Genomic DNA, 18,365 nt, shown 5'->3' on the forward strand with positions numbered 1-18,365 from the left:
AATATTAGTTTGCCTCAGGATGAGTATCTTTGTGATCAAATAGTAGGCCACATAAATTTTTACTTTAGGTATCTTGCTTTGATAGGAAATTTCATTTCCTCCATTGGGTTCATGACAAAAGATATGATGGTAATGGAAAGTTTGATTTTTTTTTAACTTTATTGGCCCATCATAGATATAGGATACCCCATAAAAGGGCCATTCAAACATTCTGCTGAGCTTATCTATATGAATATCAATCTTTATTCCTTTTACGCATGTCTTCAGAGATAGATCTTCAAACTTCAGGTTGAAGTATAATTCTCTTACAAAGTTCATGAACACTCGATCTGGTATTTTAGTGAAGAATTCCCTTAGCTAACCTAGGAAGATGTGAACCCACGACTTAAATTTATTGAGAAAATTTTCCTCCTTAACAACAAGTATTAGTACCCTACAGTTGGACATTCCATTCCTTTAACTTCTTGAGGTTAAACTTTCCATGAGCAAACGTCTTGAAGAAAAACTTTCAAAAGGGAGGCTACTTGTTTGAGCCATAGATGATGATACTTATGTCGTAGAGTAAAACTCAGATAAAACACAAAAAGAACAAAGAAAAAGATGATGCAAAATAATGGATTAAGATTATTTATTTATAGTATTCCTTATGAAGGTTTGTGCGTGCAAAAACTCCATTAAATCATTAAAGATTTGGCCCATAAAATATCATAAATTAAACTTTCTAAAAACATGTCTTCAAATCAATTTTTTAAGGCCTAACTGATTATGTGGTGATGATTTTGAAGATTTCTCCCTTTCTTCCTCAATGCTCTAATTTGATTTGCTTGGAGGCGAAGATATAATATGATTTTATTTGAAACTTGAAATGCAAGGAACATCTGATCGATTATTTGTATTGGTTTCAACCTCTTTGGTCTTTTTGGGTCTTGTGTTGATATTTAGCTTTGGTATACTGCATTTGATACCCTTTTTCATCCAGTTTGCACCATTTTCTCCAAAAATGCTACAAGCTCAAATATTTTAATAGTAATAATAATTTTTAATTGGTTAGAAAATAATAAACTACTTATTTAAAGAGTTAATCATATTTTTCTAATTATTCAGCCTTTAAAAAATATACTACCTTAATTTCTAATTATTAAGTAACCTTGACTAAAACTCCCTATTTTGAGGGAACGACAAAGTATTGTTGTAAATTCTTCTTTATGAATCATTTGATACGAGAGTTGGTTAAGACAAAGAGCCTGATAAATCCATTACAAACTTATCATCTCAACCTACTAAGAGGTTAACTAATCATCACAAATCTTAAGTGTTGAGAACCATCCTCAACGAATAGATATTTGACCATGCTCATTGAAATCACCATCAACGAACTTACTTGGATCTCAAGCATCAGTATCATCATCGGCCATCAGGAACATCCTGTATACTCAAAGTTATATATCTTGCTTTGCACTGATACATTTAATATACACTAAGGCTTCATTTAAAGCAACAAAACATCCCTACAAAACAAACTAAGTTTTCACCTTTTGTACCAAATCTTATTTGGTCCTGGTGCATAAGTTGTTTTAAAAGGTACATGGTTACTTTCTTTAGACCTTGTTAGTTTATCATAAAAAAAGGGCTCTATGTAGCCAAGCTTATTACAATATGAACATTTATAAAAAGAGAAATTTAGTTTCTTCATATTAAAGCCTTTACTATGTGATTATCATATTTAAAATCTAATCCATATTTATTTAAGGAAGAACTTTGATTTGATAGAATCAAATCTAGGTTTTCTCTCCCCTTAGTGTTTTTACTTAAGATTTCAGATCTTTCACTTTCTTTTTCATCGAGACCAAGTCTCACATTTGCTAGCTTGATTTCTATGATTAGTCATTTCATATCTTAGCGTTCAATTACTATTTCTCAGAAATTAAATGTAGTCTTTAAGATCTATGTTACATTTTTCAATCTTATCTTGTTTCTCGGTTAACTTAGCATTTAATTTAAAATTTTGCATGTATGATAATATTGTTACCTCGCAACCATCTTTTTTGTGAGAAGCTTTCAAGAAAATTTGTTCATCTTTAGAAGAATATTCTTCAAAGATTCTATTAGAGGTGGATTCTTGGAGACCTCTCCTTAATGTTGAGTCTTTGAATATATTTCTCATTGAGATTTCTTTCTCATTTCTTCTTTAGAAAATTCTATTTGATGAAACTTCTACTTCAAATTCTCTTATTGATGAAAATTCTCCACTGTATATTGAATCTTCTGAGGAACGTTCATTCACCAAGATTGTTCTGTCGAAGGAGATTACTGGAATTTACTTTTCTTCTTCTCCTTCAAAAGACTTTTTTGATAAAGTTGCTAGAGTTTCTTCTAGTTTTGAGCTTATACCTTCATCTTTTAACAGTAAAATCAACTCAGTTAGTTTCTTGATGATTTCTTCCTTCTTGATAGGTAAAGAATAATCAATGGTCCGTTCATTCCTACTCATTGTATTAATGTTGAAATAGTATATAAATTAGATTTCCTTTGGACTGAAGAGGAAAAAATAAAAATTGAAATTGATTTTAAAACTAAAAACATTCTAGTTATGTCTTTAAAATAAAATCAATTTCTTTATACCCTTAATTGTGATTCCGCTTAAAGGAAATCTAATGGTGATAAGTTTAAATCTAACTTTTCACAATTCAAACCTATCACCATTAAACGATGGAGGTATGTTTAGGAAAGTCCTCTTGTTAAAAGAAGTGTTGGAAGTTATCTTCCTCTTGAGACAATTAGTCTCTAATGCGACTTGTTAGACATTTGAATCCATACACAAGAGAGAGGGTGAATTGTGAAGGTTGAAAAACTTTACTTTAAAAGAAAATCATTTGTAAAAGAAGTGTTTAGAAGCTTTTTGAGTAAACACGCATCGGAAAATCAAAGTAAAGAAAAATATTGGAAAAAGAAATAACACTCGAGAGTTATACAGGTTCGATCAAAAAGATCTAATAATATTTCGAATCATTGTTCTTGAGAGTATCCACTATACCTTTTTTTTTTTTTTTGAGTAAAAGTATCCACTATACTTGAGAACTTTTAGAAGATTGTGCTCGTGGACCCCCTTATACAAAGAAATTAAATTTTTAGGCTAACTTTTAACCAAATAGTAAACAAGCCTTAGAGAAATTATTTTTATTTTAAGTGTTCTTTGTCTTTAATTTTAGCTTGTTTTGTTCTTGAATTAAATATATTGTTTTTTGTTTGTATTATATCCTATTTAATTTAAGTATTATAAATTAATTAAATTTTATTTTAGGTATTATGTTTTTTGGTTTTAATTATTTAATCTTATTTTATTTTAATTATTTAATTTATTCAAATTATTCTTGAATTAAAATTTGAATTAAGCGTACTTTATGTTGTGTTACTATGTCCACCATTGATCTTATTGGATAAAGTTTGTAGTTTGTAATGAATTTTAAAAATATTTACTTTATTAAATTATAAATAGATTTTAAATTATTAAATTATTTAATAAATAGTTCGATAATAGATTTAACCGATTAAATCAATTGAATCTTATATTAAAGTCTTACCGTTTTGATCTCCATTCTGTTTTCTAAAATATTGATCTGAACTTACACACCATTGTTTACTTTCTTGGTAAAATTCATTTTATACATCAGAAGCAGCTAGTTAAACCGGCAAACTGACTTAGCAAGACCAATAGCAAACTGAAAGGCCACATCAATCTTCAATATCTTCGCAAAGACAAAGAGATCTAGAGGACTTGTGCAACTCTATCCAAAACTATATCATGATGATCAATGAAAGTCTACAAATTCTAAATCTTTAACTTTAATCCTTCAACAAATTTTTACATTCAATAAAATTTATTTCTGAAACTACTTTTTTTGTTTGTTCAAGACATTTGCTTAAGTGGGGTGGAGCAAGTAAACAAATTGATTTGATAAAATCAAAAGTATTGGGCTGGGTCATTTAATAATAGAACAGCCCATGAAACCCACAATATTGGGCTTTTGTATTCTCACTCGGTTTTAAGATAACTGAACATAACAACTGCCAATAAAAAATCATTGCAAAATTGAAATTTGCTTTCATTGAGAGTTGAACTCAAGACCTCCCGCTTACTAAACGGGTGCTCTAACCAACTGAGCTATGAAAGCTTGATGATGTTAACTCTCCCAAAATTGAATAAATAAAAACATTGAATTATAGGTTATAAAATGTAATTTGCTAGATTGAAGCCAAGGACTAGTTATTAATTTTACTTGTTTTCCCAGTGAATTATATTCTAGTTTCTTATATATACATAGTACAAATACATTTTCTTATAGAAGATTTATATAAAAGTTTCATGCGAAATTCTAGATTCCAAGTTGTACGCATATATGTCATTTATTAATTTTAATTTCTTTTATCTGAATGTGGAAAAACATATTATTTAAATTTATATGTTTATTTATCCACAATTTTTCCCATTTGTAGTTTTTGATTGAATATAATATTTTGATAACTAAAATATAGTATAGTAAGTTTTGGTTTGGATGATAGTTTGCATTAATTAAAATTAAGTTTGTGGCGCGTAAAACTATCTATGAGGGGAGGGGCAGAAAAATTACCAACAAAATTGTTATTATTAGAGAAATAATTTTTAAACCTTTTAATTGAAAATAATTCCTTCTTTTTTTGTCTTAACCTTCTCCTATTAACATAATTTTATTGGATTCCATTTCACAAATTTTATGATTAATATTTGCAACTGTAAAAGTCATGCTTAAAATATATGATACTGTAAAAGTTCCAAAAATATCCAGAAATACTTACTGCAAATCAAAGAATCAAGTTTTCATGAAAAAATGTTGAGCTTTAAGATATTGCATACATTTTCAAATCTGTTAATAAGTGGGTAGTAAAATCTTGTAGAAAAATTGCATCTCACCAAAAAGATATGTATCATTAGACAAGCTGTTACATATCAAATATGTATAATTTGGGTTTTTCATCATCATCATAAGGTAAGTGACATAACAGAAGCAGAAAATCTTGGTCAAAAGCTTTTTTTGCATTCTATGTAATCATAAACAGGTCAATTTAAATATGAAATGTGAGTAATTTTCAATACCTTTCCTTCCCCCTCAGAATCCCCTAATTAAGGAACAACCCTGCTTGCTTATATTAGGAAAAGACAAGCGATTGTGGCGTTTATGTATGAAGATATTCACTTAATGAACAACAGAAATCGGGCAGGGACTACATATGCTATGCTGCTATCTCAAATATGTATAATGTTTCATAAAATAATTGTAATCAGGATGAGTAACTTGCAATAGCCTAAGCCAATTTTCAGCAGCTTGTGCCAGAGAATTGGCTTTCTGAGATTCAGAAACTCCGTCCGGATCCCAGATAGAAATTCTGAACTTGTGATGTGAAAGCCCAAATATTGGTAATGATAGCTTGGATATGTCTCTACCTCTTGAATATTGGATGTTAAGCGGTTCTGTATTTGAACCTGATTCAAAGATCAAAATGTTATAGTTGAACTCTATTTACAACGATTTTGCAGACACAAATTAAACAAAAGACAGCAAGACATACCCTGTAAAACTGTTGACAAGGAATGGTAAGTCAGAAAGCAGGCACTCAGGCTCTGCAGTGTTGGACCGGTAGGTATTCTATATATTGGATACCTTCATAGCAACAAACAATTTAGAACTAGTAATTATTGTGTGAAAATTATAAAAAAACCCAATAATCTGATGGACAAGAAGTTGAGAACAACATACCAAGCCAGCGAAACCCAACTCGCAGGCGAAAGATCACAGCTCCAGTATGTCTTCAACTCTGGAAATTGAGTTGCAAGACTAGAAATCTGAGTCAAGCCATGTGAATTTGTGTTAGGTTAGAAAGCAATACACTCTCAACGTTCAAGTTAACCAAAGGATAACATCTTGCCTTATCTGCTATTGGCTCACGATTATAAGGTGTCTCATGCTCAAAGTATTGAAATATAAGCTGACCCGGAGGGTTGCAGCTCTCAGTCTCTTCACTTGGTGAACCAGGTTTATTTGGTGAACCAGGTTTACTTATTGAGACCCTTTCGAAAGCATGATTGCATGCATCCAATGCACTAAGATGATTCCTACTGCTGTGATTAGTCTTTGGTCCTCTTTCATGACAAAGGCCACCGCTACTATCGCTGCTTGTCTCTCTGGCTGATTCAGAGTCACTTTCTTGACTGGATTTCCTGGAATATGGTGGAAATGTGAATGATATTATGTTCAACTGTCTTTGATTCAAGTAAAATGGTAAACCAATACATTTGTTTCAAAGTAAGATAAAACATTATTACACTAGAAAGGTAAAACAATTAGTCTCGCTAGTCTAAACCCAGGGCAGCTAAATACATCATATTATAAAACTAATACAAAATGCATCATATGGAATGTTCTCTAGAGCTTGTAGGATGTGGTTCATTGAAGTAGACAACAAGGCTAAGAGTAGCACGATTGAATATTCTCATAGTGGTAACTAGGGGTGTTCAAAACCAAACCAACCCAATAGAAAACCGCAAACCAAACCAAAACCGCAAAAAACCGCATTTGGTTCGGATTAGTTTGGGTCATCTTTTAACAAAACCGCACGGTTCGGTTCGGTTTGCGGTTTATATTTTGTAAACCGAATCAAACCGCATTATGTTACAATCTAACTTTTACTTAACTCACATCCAACCCAAACTTAAATCTATTATACCTTAATCTTATGATTACGAACAATTTTTTTATCCTTACACATGATTTTAGTCCCGATCTTCTCAAATCTCTAATATTATTATCGCGCATTCTTTGCCACATACATCTTCCCTCTTTTTCTATAATCTCTACTCTCTTTTATTTTTTCTTTTTCACCTTCTCATTTTTATGCAAATGTTCCTTATTTCAGTTTCGTTTTTATCGCACATCTTCTTCTCTAATCTCTCAACTCTTTTGTTTTTTCTTTTTCGCCTTCACTAATCTCTCGTCTCTTCTATTTTTTTTCATTCTAATAATTTTTATATTGTTTTATACTTTTATTTTATGTTTATTGTTCCACTTTTATCTAATTTAATTTTTACATATTAAATAGAAAGTTGTTGTCAAAATATGACGAGTTTTATTGTTATTTGATAGTGTATAAATATCTAAATACAAAGTTATGTTGCCATCTATATGTATATGTATGGTTCAATAAAATATTTGTAAAAAACCGAACCAAACCAAACCGCATTAGTTTGGTTTGGTTTGGTTCGGATTTTTTTTAAAAGCCAACCGAACCAAACCAAACCGCACGATTTTTTCTCTTGCGGTTCGGATGATTTTTTCCGTCAAAACCGCCCAAACCGCACCGCGAACACCCCTAGTGGTAACATGTGAAAGTGTGACAAGTATTTAATAGAGCTGCATAGTATGGTACACAGTGACAAATTAAACCCAAATGTCCAAAAGACAGTTGCAGGGTCATAAAATAAAAGTAGAGAGATAAGATAAGGAATTTTTTTTAGCTGTAGCAATAAAACAGTTAGATTGAACCAATTTAATAGCATATGGCAAAATAGGTGAGTTTCAGTAGTCACTTTCTGATAGTTCCATTCCAGATTCCTTATATCTCGCATCCCTCACATGTAAATATGTAACTGTTTAGATATGCGTTAGGTTTAAATTATACTATAGTTTGTTGAGTAAATATCTTTATGATTAGGTTTGTTGGTTTTATTCCTATAATCAAGAGATTTAATTGTAGATTTGATCGTAATCACTTGATTATAAATAACAAAGTTGAGAGTAATTTCTCTCGAGCAATTCAAAACATCTAATTTAACATGGTCTCAAAAACTTGGTTTGATCCTCCTTTAACAATCTCGCTATTATTTCGTTGTGGAGTTCCCTAGGATTTGTTTGGGACTTTTGAAGGGAAGGGAGGAGAGAACTTTGAAAAATAGGAAGGATTAAGTGAAAAAAATTGAGGGATTTAGGTGGAAGGTTTTGGGAGGTGTACTTTTATTCATAATACAAAATTCCCCTAGTTTGAGGGAACTAAAAAACTGTATTGAAGGAGGTGTTTAAAAGGTTTTGGAGAGATTTGATAAATTGTTCAAATATAATTTATGGTGTCATAAATTCCAAACATTAAAAATATGTTTATGATTCATTTATCATTCTTTTATAAAATATTAAAATTTCTCAATATTTTTTAAAATTTTCTTTTTTCAAAACCCTCCGTACCCCCTTCCCTCCTAACTCATAAACAGAGCCTAAAAGTTGGGAATATCATATTAGTTTTCTCTTTTCTGATTAAGGTTTGAAATCATAGTCATTAATCTTTGGGTGGGAATATCATATTAGTTTTCTCTTTTCTGATTAAGGTTTGAAATCATAGTCATTAATCTTTGGGTTCAACCACCGTCAAGGCTTAACCCTAGCTTATTTTCAGCTCGGATGCTTGATGTCCAATACACAATCGTCTAGTCCTTAATATTTGGGTTGCTGCTGTTGTCTTTATAGAAAGTTCAACCATCGCGTCTGACAGCATGTCAACCCCATCATCACATTCTCTGGAGTCAGATCAGCCAGTCCTGAAGCACCTCCGTCAACCGCTATGACATTCGCCGCAACATGCGTTTCTGCTGCCATCAGTCCAGCCGGCGTGTGAAGGCCATGTACCACCCTCTAAATCTCTGACAAGGTCCGTCAACCGCTATGACATTCGCCGCAACATGCGTTTCTGCTGCCATCAGTCCAGCTGGCGTGTGAAGGCCATGTACCACCCTCTAGATCTCTGACAAGGTCGCTGCTGCTCCTGTTAGACTTGCATCCCCTTCCCGGTTAAGTTGGGACCACTTTCCGTCTGTGGATCCCACGTTTAAGGTGGGCTCCAGAGATTTCTTTGTTGTTGCATAGGTATTTTATGGTTGTAATTGCCTCCGGATAGCTTTTCTGCAGTGTTTCGGTCTTTTGTTCTTTTGTCACTGTGATTGCATCTCACGGTACATTGCTTTAATAATTTAGGTCCTCAGTCACAATATTTTCTGGCCGCTGTGCGTATTTGCAGACCGCTCATTCATTGTGCTTTTTAGTGTTTCACTATGTCTTGTTAGTGCATTTCTCAATTCTCACTGGTTCAGTTTTGTGCATCTTTTTTTATTTGAGGTTGTTGGTTAGCAACATCTATGTCGGATATGTGATCATATGTGAAGTCTTACAGTCAGTTCCAAGTTGTCAGTTGATCATTTGTCCAAGTCACTTTTGTCATTGTGTGCTCTTTGCCTTTTCCCAACTTTCTCTCTATAATGGAAGGCTCCAGTCATTGGTCTCAGCACACTGTCAATATTCAGCAGTCTCTTCGCCTAACCAAAGCTAAACTGAGTCCTTGGCACAAGTCACATGACATGTCCCACTTAAGTTAGTTTTTTTTATTACTTTTGGTAGGCTGGTTGTCCAAATATCGTCAATGTTGATTCACTAACACAATCGCACACTTAAGTTGGTTGTTTCAAACAAAGGACAACAACAACAACAACCAAGTCTAATCCCACTAAGTGGGACCGGCTACATGAATCAACTTTCGTCAATATGTTCGATCCATGACCATGCTTCTATCCAAATAGTTAATCTCAAGATCATTCTTAATAACTTCTCTTATAGTTTTTCTAGGTCTTCCTCTACATGCTCGAACCATCTAAGTCTATTTTCCACCATCTTTTCTACCATAAGGGTTATCCCAACACTCTCTAATATTGTCATTTCTAATCTTATCTTGTTTAGTCTTACTACACATCCAACGCAACATCCTCATCTCGACTACACTTACTTTATTCTCGTATTGATTATTAATTGCCAACATTATGTCTCGTACAACATTGGAGGTCTAACAGCAGTCTGATAACATTTCCCCTTTAGCTTGAGCGGTACTTTTGTGTCACATAAACCCCTGAAGCCCTCCTCCATTTCAGCCACTATGCTTGAACTCGATAGTTTACCTCCCCTTCTATTTCTCCAACATTTTGTATTATAGACCTAAGATATTCAAACTGTGCGCCTTGTAGGATGATATGGTCTCCAACTTTCACCTCGATGTAAGAAACATTTTTCCTTTTGTTGAACTTACATTCCATATACTATGTCTTATTTCTGCTTAGGCGAAAGCCATGCGTTTCTAAATGTCGTCTCCAAGTCTTCAACGTCTCATTTAAATTCTCCTTCGACTCTCCAAATAAGACAATATTATCTAAAAAAAAACATGCATCTCGGTGCTAGCTCTTGAATGTGTTTCGTGAGTACATCCAAAATTAAAATAAAAAGGTAGGGACTTAGGGTTGAACCTTAATGTAAACATGTTGAATAGAAAAATTGTTTTTGTCTCTCCACCATGTCTGCACACTAGTCGATACCCCTTCATGCATACCTAGGATAGTTCGAATATATGTAATTCTAACCCCTTTCTTCTCTAGGGCTTTCCACAAAACCTCTCTAGGAATTCTATCATACGCCTTCTCCAAGTCGGTAAAATTAAGTGCAAGTCTTGTAGGTCCATCCGATACTGCTTCATCACAAAATTTAACCAAATATCATTACAGAGCTTCTAATATCGGTTTGGATACAGTTTGTGAAAATCCATTGTGATTCTAATATCGGTTTGTTTGGTTTGATCTTCTCTTTTAAAGGGTTTATCTGTAACAAGCTTATAGCTTAGTATGCTTTAGCTTGAAAGAGAGTGTTAGGATATGTATTAGGATTAAATTATAGTTTGTTGAATGAATATCTCTATGATTAGGATTGTTTGGTTTTATCCCTATAATCAAGGGATTTAATTGTAATCACTTGGCTATAAATAACAAAGCTGAAAGTAATTTCTCTCAAGCAATTCAAACCATCTAATTTAACAGCAACCAGTTTACCCATTTAGACTAGATAACCTGATAAATACATGTTGATCTAGGAAATAAACCATGAAAGATAATGAATACCGGACAGTAAGGCATGTGAGTTCTTAAGCTACTTACTCTTTCAACCCATCACACTTATATGTTGTCCTTCAACATGCAGTTATTCTTATTCAGACAATCTATAATCTGCCAAAGGTGTCTCCATAGCACAAATAATGAGCAGCTATTGGGGAAAACCCTAATCCCACATTGATAGATAAGGCATGAAGAGAGTTTATGACAAATGGACATCCACCTAACAAGCTGATTTTGTAAGGATGGGGGATTGGAATCAAGTTGATTCCAACCCAAAAAACCTAAGACGGCATCAAAGTCTATCCTCATTTTTCTATACTTTTATTTAGAATAGTTATCCTCACAAAAGCCAATATCACCAGGTCAAATCCTAAGATTGAGTTAGACATCTAAAATAAGAATGAGCAACGAGGGCTGAAATGGGAGATTATTGGTCGATTCTTTGTCAAAAGTAAACCTTTGTTTAAGGTGTGTTTGTTTTTTTCAGGTTAGATAATCAAATTTCTTAAATATGTGCCTATTTTGGAAGGCTTGGATACAGACAGCATCAGAAACAACATTCATGTGCAAATCAACAAGAACTTTTAGACTAGACTGATATTTATTATCTATCACATTCAATTACAGTATGTTTAAATCCCAGAAGTTATGCTTCAAGCTACTAGATAGAATAATATTGTAAATAACTGATGAGTAATAATAGCATATGTATATGTAATCCTTCTTTTAATGTTTTGCCTTGCACCAAAGAATAATATGTAAAACCATTCGGTTCTTAGCATTGTCATCAACAGTGAGTCGTGGAAAATAACAGAATGACAAAAATCCCTTATGTGAAATAGTGGACAGTGATGCAGGCAGCAAACAGAGCAAGACGTGTAGCAGTTGAATTAAATCAATTACATAAAAAAAGGCAAGCTGTATACAGAATGACACGATATAAACTCAAAAGCTTAATTGGTAAAATGAATATAACTCATAATTTTAACTAGTGATTACTGAAACTAATAAAATGTCAGATACTCTCCGAAGTCTCACTAGATATGAAAAAAAACTTATCGAAAGGCAAAAGAGGCAACGGACAACTTACATATTGAGAGGCTTATTAGGGAGATTATAGGAGTAACAATACTCCGACTCTTCTAATTTCCACAGTAGTCAATAGCGGACAATAGCAGTGCTATCCCGCTATAGCATAACGGAGGCCGTCTGCTATGGGAAGAAACTTAGCAGTGCAGAACACTATAGCGGCTGCAAGCCTGCAATAGGTTACATAGCAGGTAATAGGGGCGGAGCGGTTTCTGGTCCGGATCGGTTTCTATCCCGCTATCCTTTTCCTTTATGAAAAACCGAAATCAACACTTGAATTTAAAACGTTGTAAGGGTAATTTTGGGTTTTTCAATCAAATTTGAGTTGAGACTCAACCCTAACCTTCCTTCATCGACGTTTCTGCACTTCAGCCGTTCCAAAGAAAAATCACAAGTTCCTCCCTCACCTTTCTCTGCACTTCGTTTTTCCCTATGCACTTCATATGATTATAATTATTATTCATGTAATTTGTCCAAAAAATGATCAAATAGCGGCCATCCCACTATATGCTCTCCCACTATCCCATTTTCGGAGTCGGCCGCTCTGCGCCACTATCCGGGATTGACTACTCTGCTATTTTCTATTCTAAAAATAGGTCATGTGCAACTTACATGCTGCCTCTTGAGTTTTATTATTATTTTTTTCAAAAAAAGAAACCTGGAACTCTCTTCTCCCACGGTTGTTGCTACAACCGCTAATACCCCCATAGTGAAACTAGGATAGCTTTGCAGTTTTCAATATCTGCTAATCTGTAGAGTTATCCACCTTTATTTGATGAAACTGGTGGTCAGTTAGGCGTTACCAATACATTAACGCGTTCCGCATCATCATGCGGAATAAGATGCAAGATACACTTATGCAAGTAGTCATAAGAAAAGCAAATAGTAAAATAGAATTGAAAGCAATTTGGGCAATCATTCAAGGAGAACATTTAGAAAACCATGTTTCATTTCAAGGCAACATACTAACCTTAACCGCGTCGAAGGTTTCGATGGATCAATATAAAGCTGAATGGCAGACAAAGAGACATTATAATACTGTGTCACAGATTCATTCCCATTCAACACCAAAGGAACACCCGCCCCATACGCACTCCATTCCTTAAACGATTCCCACAAATCTCCAAGTACATAGTACGGAAGTAAATCCGTCTCCTTAGTTTTCCATCTCCTTGAACTCTGTTCATTCCCACACAAGAACAACAACAAAATTCCACCCAAATAAGCCAAAATGTGCTTTGTTAACAAACCAAATAACGGACGCAACCCTTAAAAACTAGAACTTTATACTATCAAATTTAAGAGACATCTTGAATTTCATTCATATATGAATCAAACATTCACTAATTCATTTATGCAACTTGAATTGAACTCAAACAAAGCGTAATTGAATAGAATTGAAGGTGATGAAAGTGAAACCTTAGGAAGATATTGAGCGGAAACATTGGGCGTAACGTACTCCAAAAACCGATCCAAATTAGAGATATCAGATGTGGCACGCGAAGAAATCGAGCAATCGGAAGAAGAACCGGGTCTATTCTCCGATGAAGTTCTTGAAAGCGACGACCTTTGTTGTTCTTGTTTCTCTCTGTGTTTACGAAGCGGCGGTGGACTGTAGAACCGATTATCGCCGACGTGTCGATTGCGGTTGCGGCTTCCACCGGCGATGGCAGCGCCGCCGTTGGCCGACATTGAGAAAGTGGTTGTGATAATTTAGGATTTTGGTTAAACGACGACGTTTGGTTAGGTTAAGTGTATAGGGATTGAGAAAGTGAAGTGTGAAGAAGGGTTTACAATCTTCGCTGAGGTTTTCAACATCGATTTAGGATTTTTGATTCTAGTTGAAATAGGAGATGACGGTGATTCTATCTTTGATGCTAGAGTGGAGATTAGTGTAATGATCATTCTTAATCAAAGTATTTAATTAACTAACGTTTCATCATTTTATAATTAATGGATAAGTCTACGGGTGTTTAAAACCGAATCAGCGCAATAGAAAACTGTAAAACCGAATTGAACCGAACCAAATTGAAACCGCAAAAAACAGCATTTGATTCGAATGTGTTTTGACTATTTTTTAATAGAACTGTGCTCTGCGGCTCGGCTCGCGATTTATATTTTACAAATCGAACCAAACCAAACTGTAATATGTTACAAATCTTATTAACCAATATTATTCTTTTTATTTTTTTTTTTAGAGAAAATCGACTAGTATCTATAATATAAGAAAAGTAATGGTTGTGAAAAAGTCCAAAATACCCTTATTTAATTTTTTGCCACCACATCAAAATTGTGGTTTTTTGGTCTTTGTACCATAAAGTTCTTAATTTTATTATTAAAATAATGCAACTCTTATATTTTATCAAACTTATCGAATCTCTCTATATTCTCTATTTTTTTTTAAACTTTCATCACTTTCTCACTTCTTTCTTCAAAAAAAAAAAAAACTATCAATCTATATCTATAATATAAGAAAATTAATAGTTGTGAAAAAGTCTAAAATACTCTTATTTGATTTTTTGCCACCACATTAAAATTGTGGTTTTTTGATCTTTGTACCATAAAGTTCTTAATTTTATTATTAAAATAATACAACTCTTATATTTTATCAAACTTATCTAATATCTCTCTATACTTTATTTTTTTTCTCTTTCATCACTTTCTCACTTCTTTCTTCCAAAAAAAATCTATCAATCTATAATATAAGAAAATTAATGGTTGTGGAAAAGTTCAAAATACCCTTATTTGATTTTTTGCCACCACATTAAAATTGTGGTTTTTTGGTCTTTGTACCATAAAGTTCTTAATTTTATTATTAAAATAATACAACTCTTATATTTTTGGTCTTTGTACCTAAACAAAAATAATATTTGTATATGGAAAAAAAACTATTATTTACGAAAAATGGTATTTATGATCCAAATATTTTTATTCCAAAATGATATACGGGAAAATAATCTACTATTGATCTAAATATTTTTATATACGAAATTTACTATTGATTCAAATATTTTTGTAAATAATACCTAAACAAAAATGAGGTCTGTATAAGGGTAAAAAAATCTATTATTGATCTAAATATTTTTATATACGAGAAATGGTATTTATGATCAAATATTTTTTATCCAAAAATGGTATACGGTAAAAAATCTATTATTCAACAACCTCCAATGATGGTGTCTATCAAAGAATTTATATCAATCCATATTAGTAGAAGAGTAAAGTTCTAGATGAAATGCTAAAACGATTATATGAACTTGAAGCTTTAAGGTTGTGAAAGAGAGGAAATATTATAGCAAAAAAGTAAATAGCTCGAGATAAAAAAGACACTCAAAAGTTAACTTAGTTCACCTAAAGTGAATTAGTCTAGTCCTCATAATTACAAGATTTACCATGGTACTTGTGACAACTTGCTCAAATGTTGCACGTTCAAAGATTCTTATTCACGAAGAATTGCACAACCTATGTTCTCTTATATTTAACTGAATTACATTGAGTATTCTCTTAGCCTTACTTAGCTTAAATATTGATTATAATATCCCATGCCCTTTTACAATTGATAATTGATAAACACGCTTAAGGAGCAAGGTTGTTAGAGTCGAGTTTTTACCTTGACTCATTTTATCTAGGTAAAATCGAAACGTAAAATCGAAACGTAAAATCACAGAGTTTACCTTATATTTAAATTATATTAAATTTATATATACGGCATATATATACTTATATAATACTCTAAATGCATTAATTATTTAAATTTTTAACTTAATTATAAAACAAAAATATACTATATCGTAATAATAAAGTGTAATATTCACAAACTTGTATCGAACTACACAAATTGTCCACCAAATCATAAAATGTAACATCCAAAAGATTATAAAAAAACAATAGTTTCATAAGTTTTTCAAGTTAAAAATAAATAAATCTTTTCATCTTCATCTTCAACTTAATCAAAAGTTCAATCCTTCTAAAACATCATCTTCATTTGAACATTCATATTCGACTTGATTAACCCCATCTCCAAATGTTAAAGATTCTTTAATATTATAACTAGGGATGTAAATGGATATCCATGGGGACGGATAGTATGATATCTGTGTCCACTCCGTTAGATAAAGATGATATCCATATCCGCGTGGATATCCGTTAAGCGGGTAATTCACGGGTTTTAAGGTATCCGTGGATATTTACAGATATCTATGGATAACACTATTTTTCTAAAATTATGTTTTGAAAAAAAATATTTTTAGTTTCTTTTAAAGACACACAACTTTATTATCACATAACATTCATACAAATCTCTTTTATTTTAACAACAAAATTTTATCAAATTAATTTCATTCATTTTCACCAAAGAATAATATCCCATACATTTCATTTTTAACAAAAAAAATGATTTTCTGATTGTGAGTTGTGATGAAAGAGGGACGACAGATGAGCAGTATTGATTGGTTGGATGGTTAAATTGTTGAAGTGAGGTATGAAGTATAAAAGAAGCTTAAATATGAAATGACCAATAAGATTTGTATAGAATATAAATGTTTTCTTCGAAGAAAACTTCAAAAAAAATATATATGAGTAGACTAGTTTTTTAGTTTTTTAAAAGATAAAGTATAATAAACTAATAATATATAAGTAATTTTTATAATTTATTAACGAATATGGATATCCGCGGGCACGGTAATATTAAACCCATATCCATATCCATTAATAAACGGGTATTTGAATATCCATTTATTTTATCCGTGGATATCATTTAAACTATCCGCCCCGTATCCGTGACGGATTTTATCCGCAGATATCTGCGGGTATGGATATTTTTGTCATCGTTAATTATAACCAAGATACGAGTGTGAATAAAATTAAAAATCCATAGAGAAAATTTTATGGGACAAAATATAAAATGTGATTTATAAATTTTAACAAAAAAAAGTAAAATCATATGAAAGAGTAAAATCCAACGATTATACAAGATTTTATACGATTTCACCGATTTCAGAAAGACTTAAATCACTTGAAATCATTCCGGAATACGATTTTATATAAAAAGGTTTTTACCTGCGATTTAACACGAAATGATGACCTAGAAATGTGAAATCTATAGAGTTTTGGTTTTAAATCGAGATTTTAACAACCTTGTTAAGGAGGTTACCCACTAATATAGTAGTTGTAACACCCTATTTTTATTAGATTTTAATTAATTAGGATTATTTGCTATTCGATAATTGTTTGTGTGTTTTATTTAATAATTGTTGAGTGATAATTATTTAATTGTGGGATAATATGTTATTTAGCTTATTAATAATGGTAGAATTTTATTAGAAAATTAGCTAAATGAGCTTAGTTGAGTGAGAAAGAGTAGTGAGTGGGTTAAGCCCAATGGGATAATGAGAGTTAAGATAGAACTTTATGTCATAACCTAATTAGAAAGAAAAGATAGAAAGGAGAGAAGAAGAACATAGAAGAGAAGAAGAGGAGATTGGTAGATTTCATCAAGAGGGTGGATTAAGAGATTAAGGTAGGGTTTGAATCCAAATTCTTGTAAAATCTATGATTGGGTAATGTTGTATGTGTTAGAAAATGAAATTTCAATTTGGGTATTCTCATAATTTATGAAATTGTATTGTTTGATGTTGTTTAATGCTTAGAATGGATAGAAATAACATGTAATAGTGATTCTTTACTTGATTCTATGGGTGGGTTTTGATTTATAACATGTTGGATGAAAAGAATGTGAAACCTAACTTTTGGGATTTGGGTGAAATTCATAGATTTGCATGATTAATGAAGCTTTGATGAATCTAATGATACATATGAGTTATATGTGTGATATGGGTGTGAAATTCGTATGCAAATAATGAACTGAACTGTGGATTGAGTGATGGAATGGAAAGAGGAATTTGTGCTGAGTTTACACAGAAAATTCATTTCTGCGTTGTGTTCGCGACGCGAACAAAGGTGGCGACACGAACTAAATGAAATCTGGAATGAATGGTTCTGCCTTGTACTTCGTGACGCGCACATGAGGATGCGGCGCGAACTGAGCAAAATTTTGAAATACATTGTTTCTGTCTGGTACTTCGCGGCGCGACCAAAGGTTGGCGGCGCGAACTGTATTCAAAAATATTTTCTTGTTTGTTTCATACTTGACTTGCATACCTATTATTTATATATGGTCATTATGTGTTATTAATTGAGTAATTAACATGTGTGAAGTATAATTGAATGCATTAAGTAATTGAGTACTAAATGATAATTGTGTTGAGATTGGATT

The 18,365-nt window shown here is 32.4% G+C and overlaps 1 protein-coding gene and 1 non-coding gene across 2 annotated transcripts; both read right to left on the minus strand.

Moving 5' to 3' along the window:
• Window positions 1-4,098: 4,098 nt before the first annotated feature.
• On the minus strand, window positions 4,099-4,172 carry TRNAT-AGU (transfer RNA threonine (anticodon AGU)). The gene has a single exon. It is a non-coding gene; the product is annotated as a tRNA-Thr (tRNA).
• An 880-nt stretch (window positions 4,173-5,052) lies between these two features.
• On the minus strand, window positions 5,053-13,992 carry LOC131631123 (uncharacterized). The gene is made up of 6 exons (XM_058901902.1): window positions 13,511-13,992; window positions 13,062-13,270; window positions 5,962-6,253; window positions 5,793-5,878; window positions 5,605-5,696; window positions 5,053-5,518 (listed from the first exon to the last, which is right to left on the minus strand). The coding sequence occupies exons 1-6, from the start codon at window positions 13,781-13,783 to the stop codon at window positions 5,277-5,279; spliced, it is 1,194 nt and encodes a 397-aa protein (XP_058757885.1). The 5' UTR covers window positions 13,784-13,992; the 3' UTR covers window positions 5,053-5,276.
• Between the last annotated feature and the right edge of the window lie 4,373 nt (window positions 13,993-18,365).

The sequence above is a fragment of the Vicia villosa genome, linkage group LG1 (genome assembly GCF_029867415.1).
Source record: "Vicia villosa cultivar HV-30 ecotype Madison, WI linkage group LG1, Vvil1.0, whole genome shotgun sequence".
Classification (NCBI taxonomy): domain Eukaryota; kingdom Viridiplantae; phylum Streptophyta; class Magnoliopsida; order Fabales; family Fabaceae; genus Vicia; species Vicia villosa.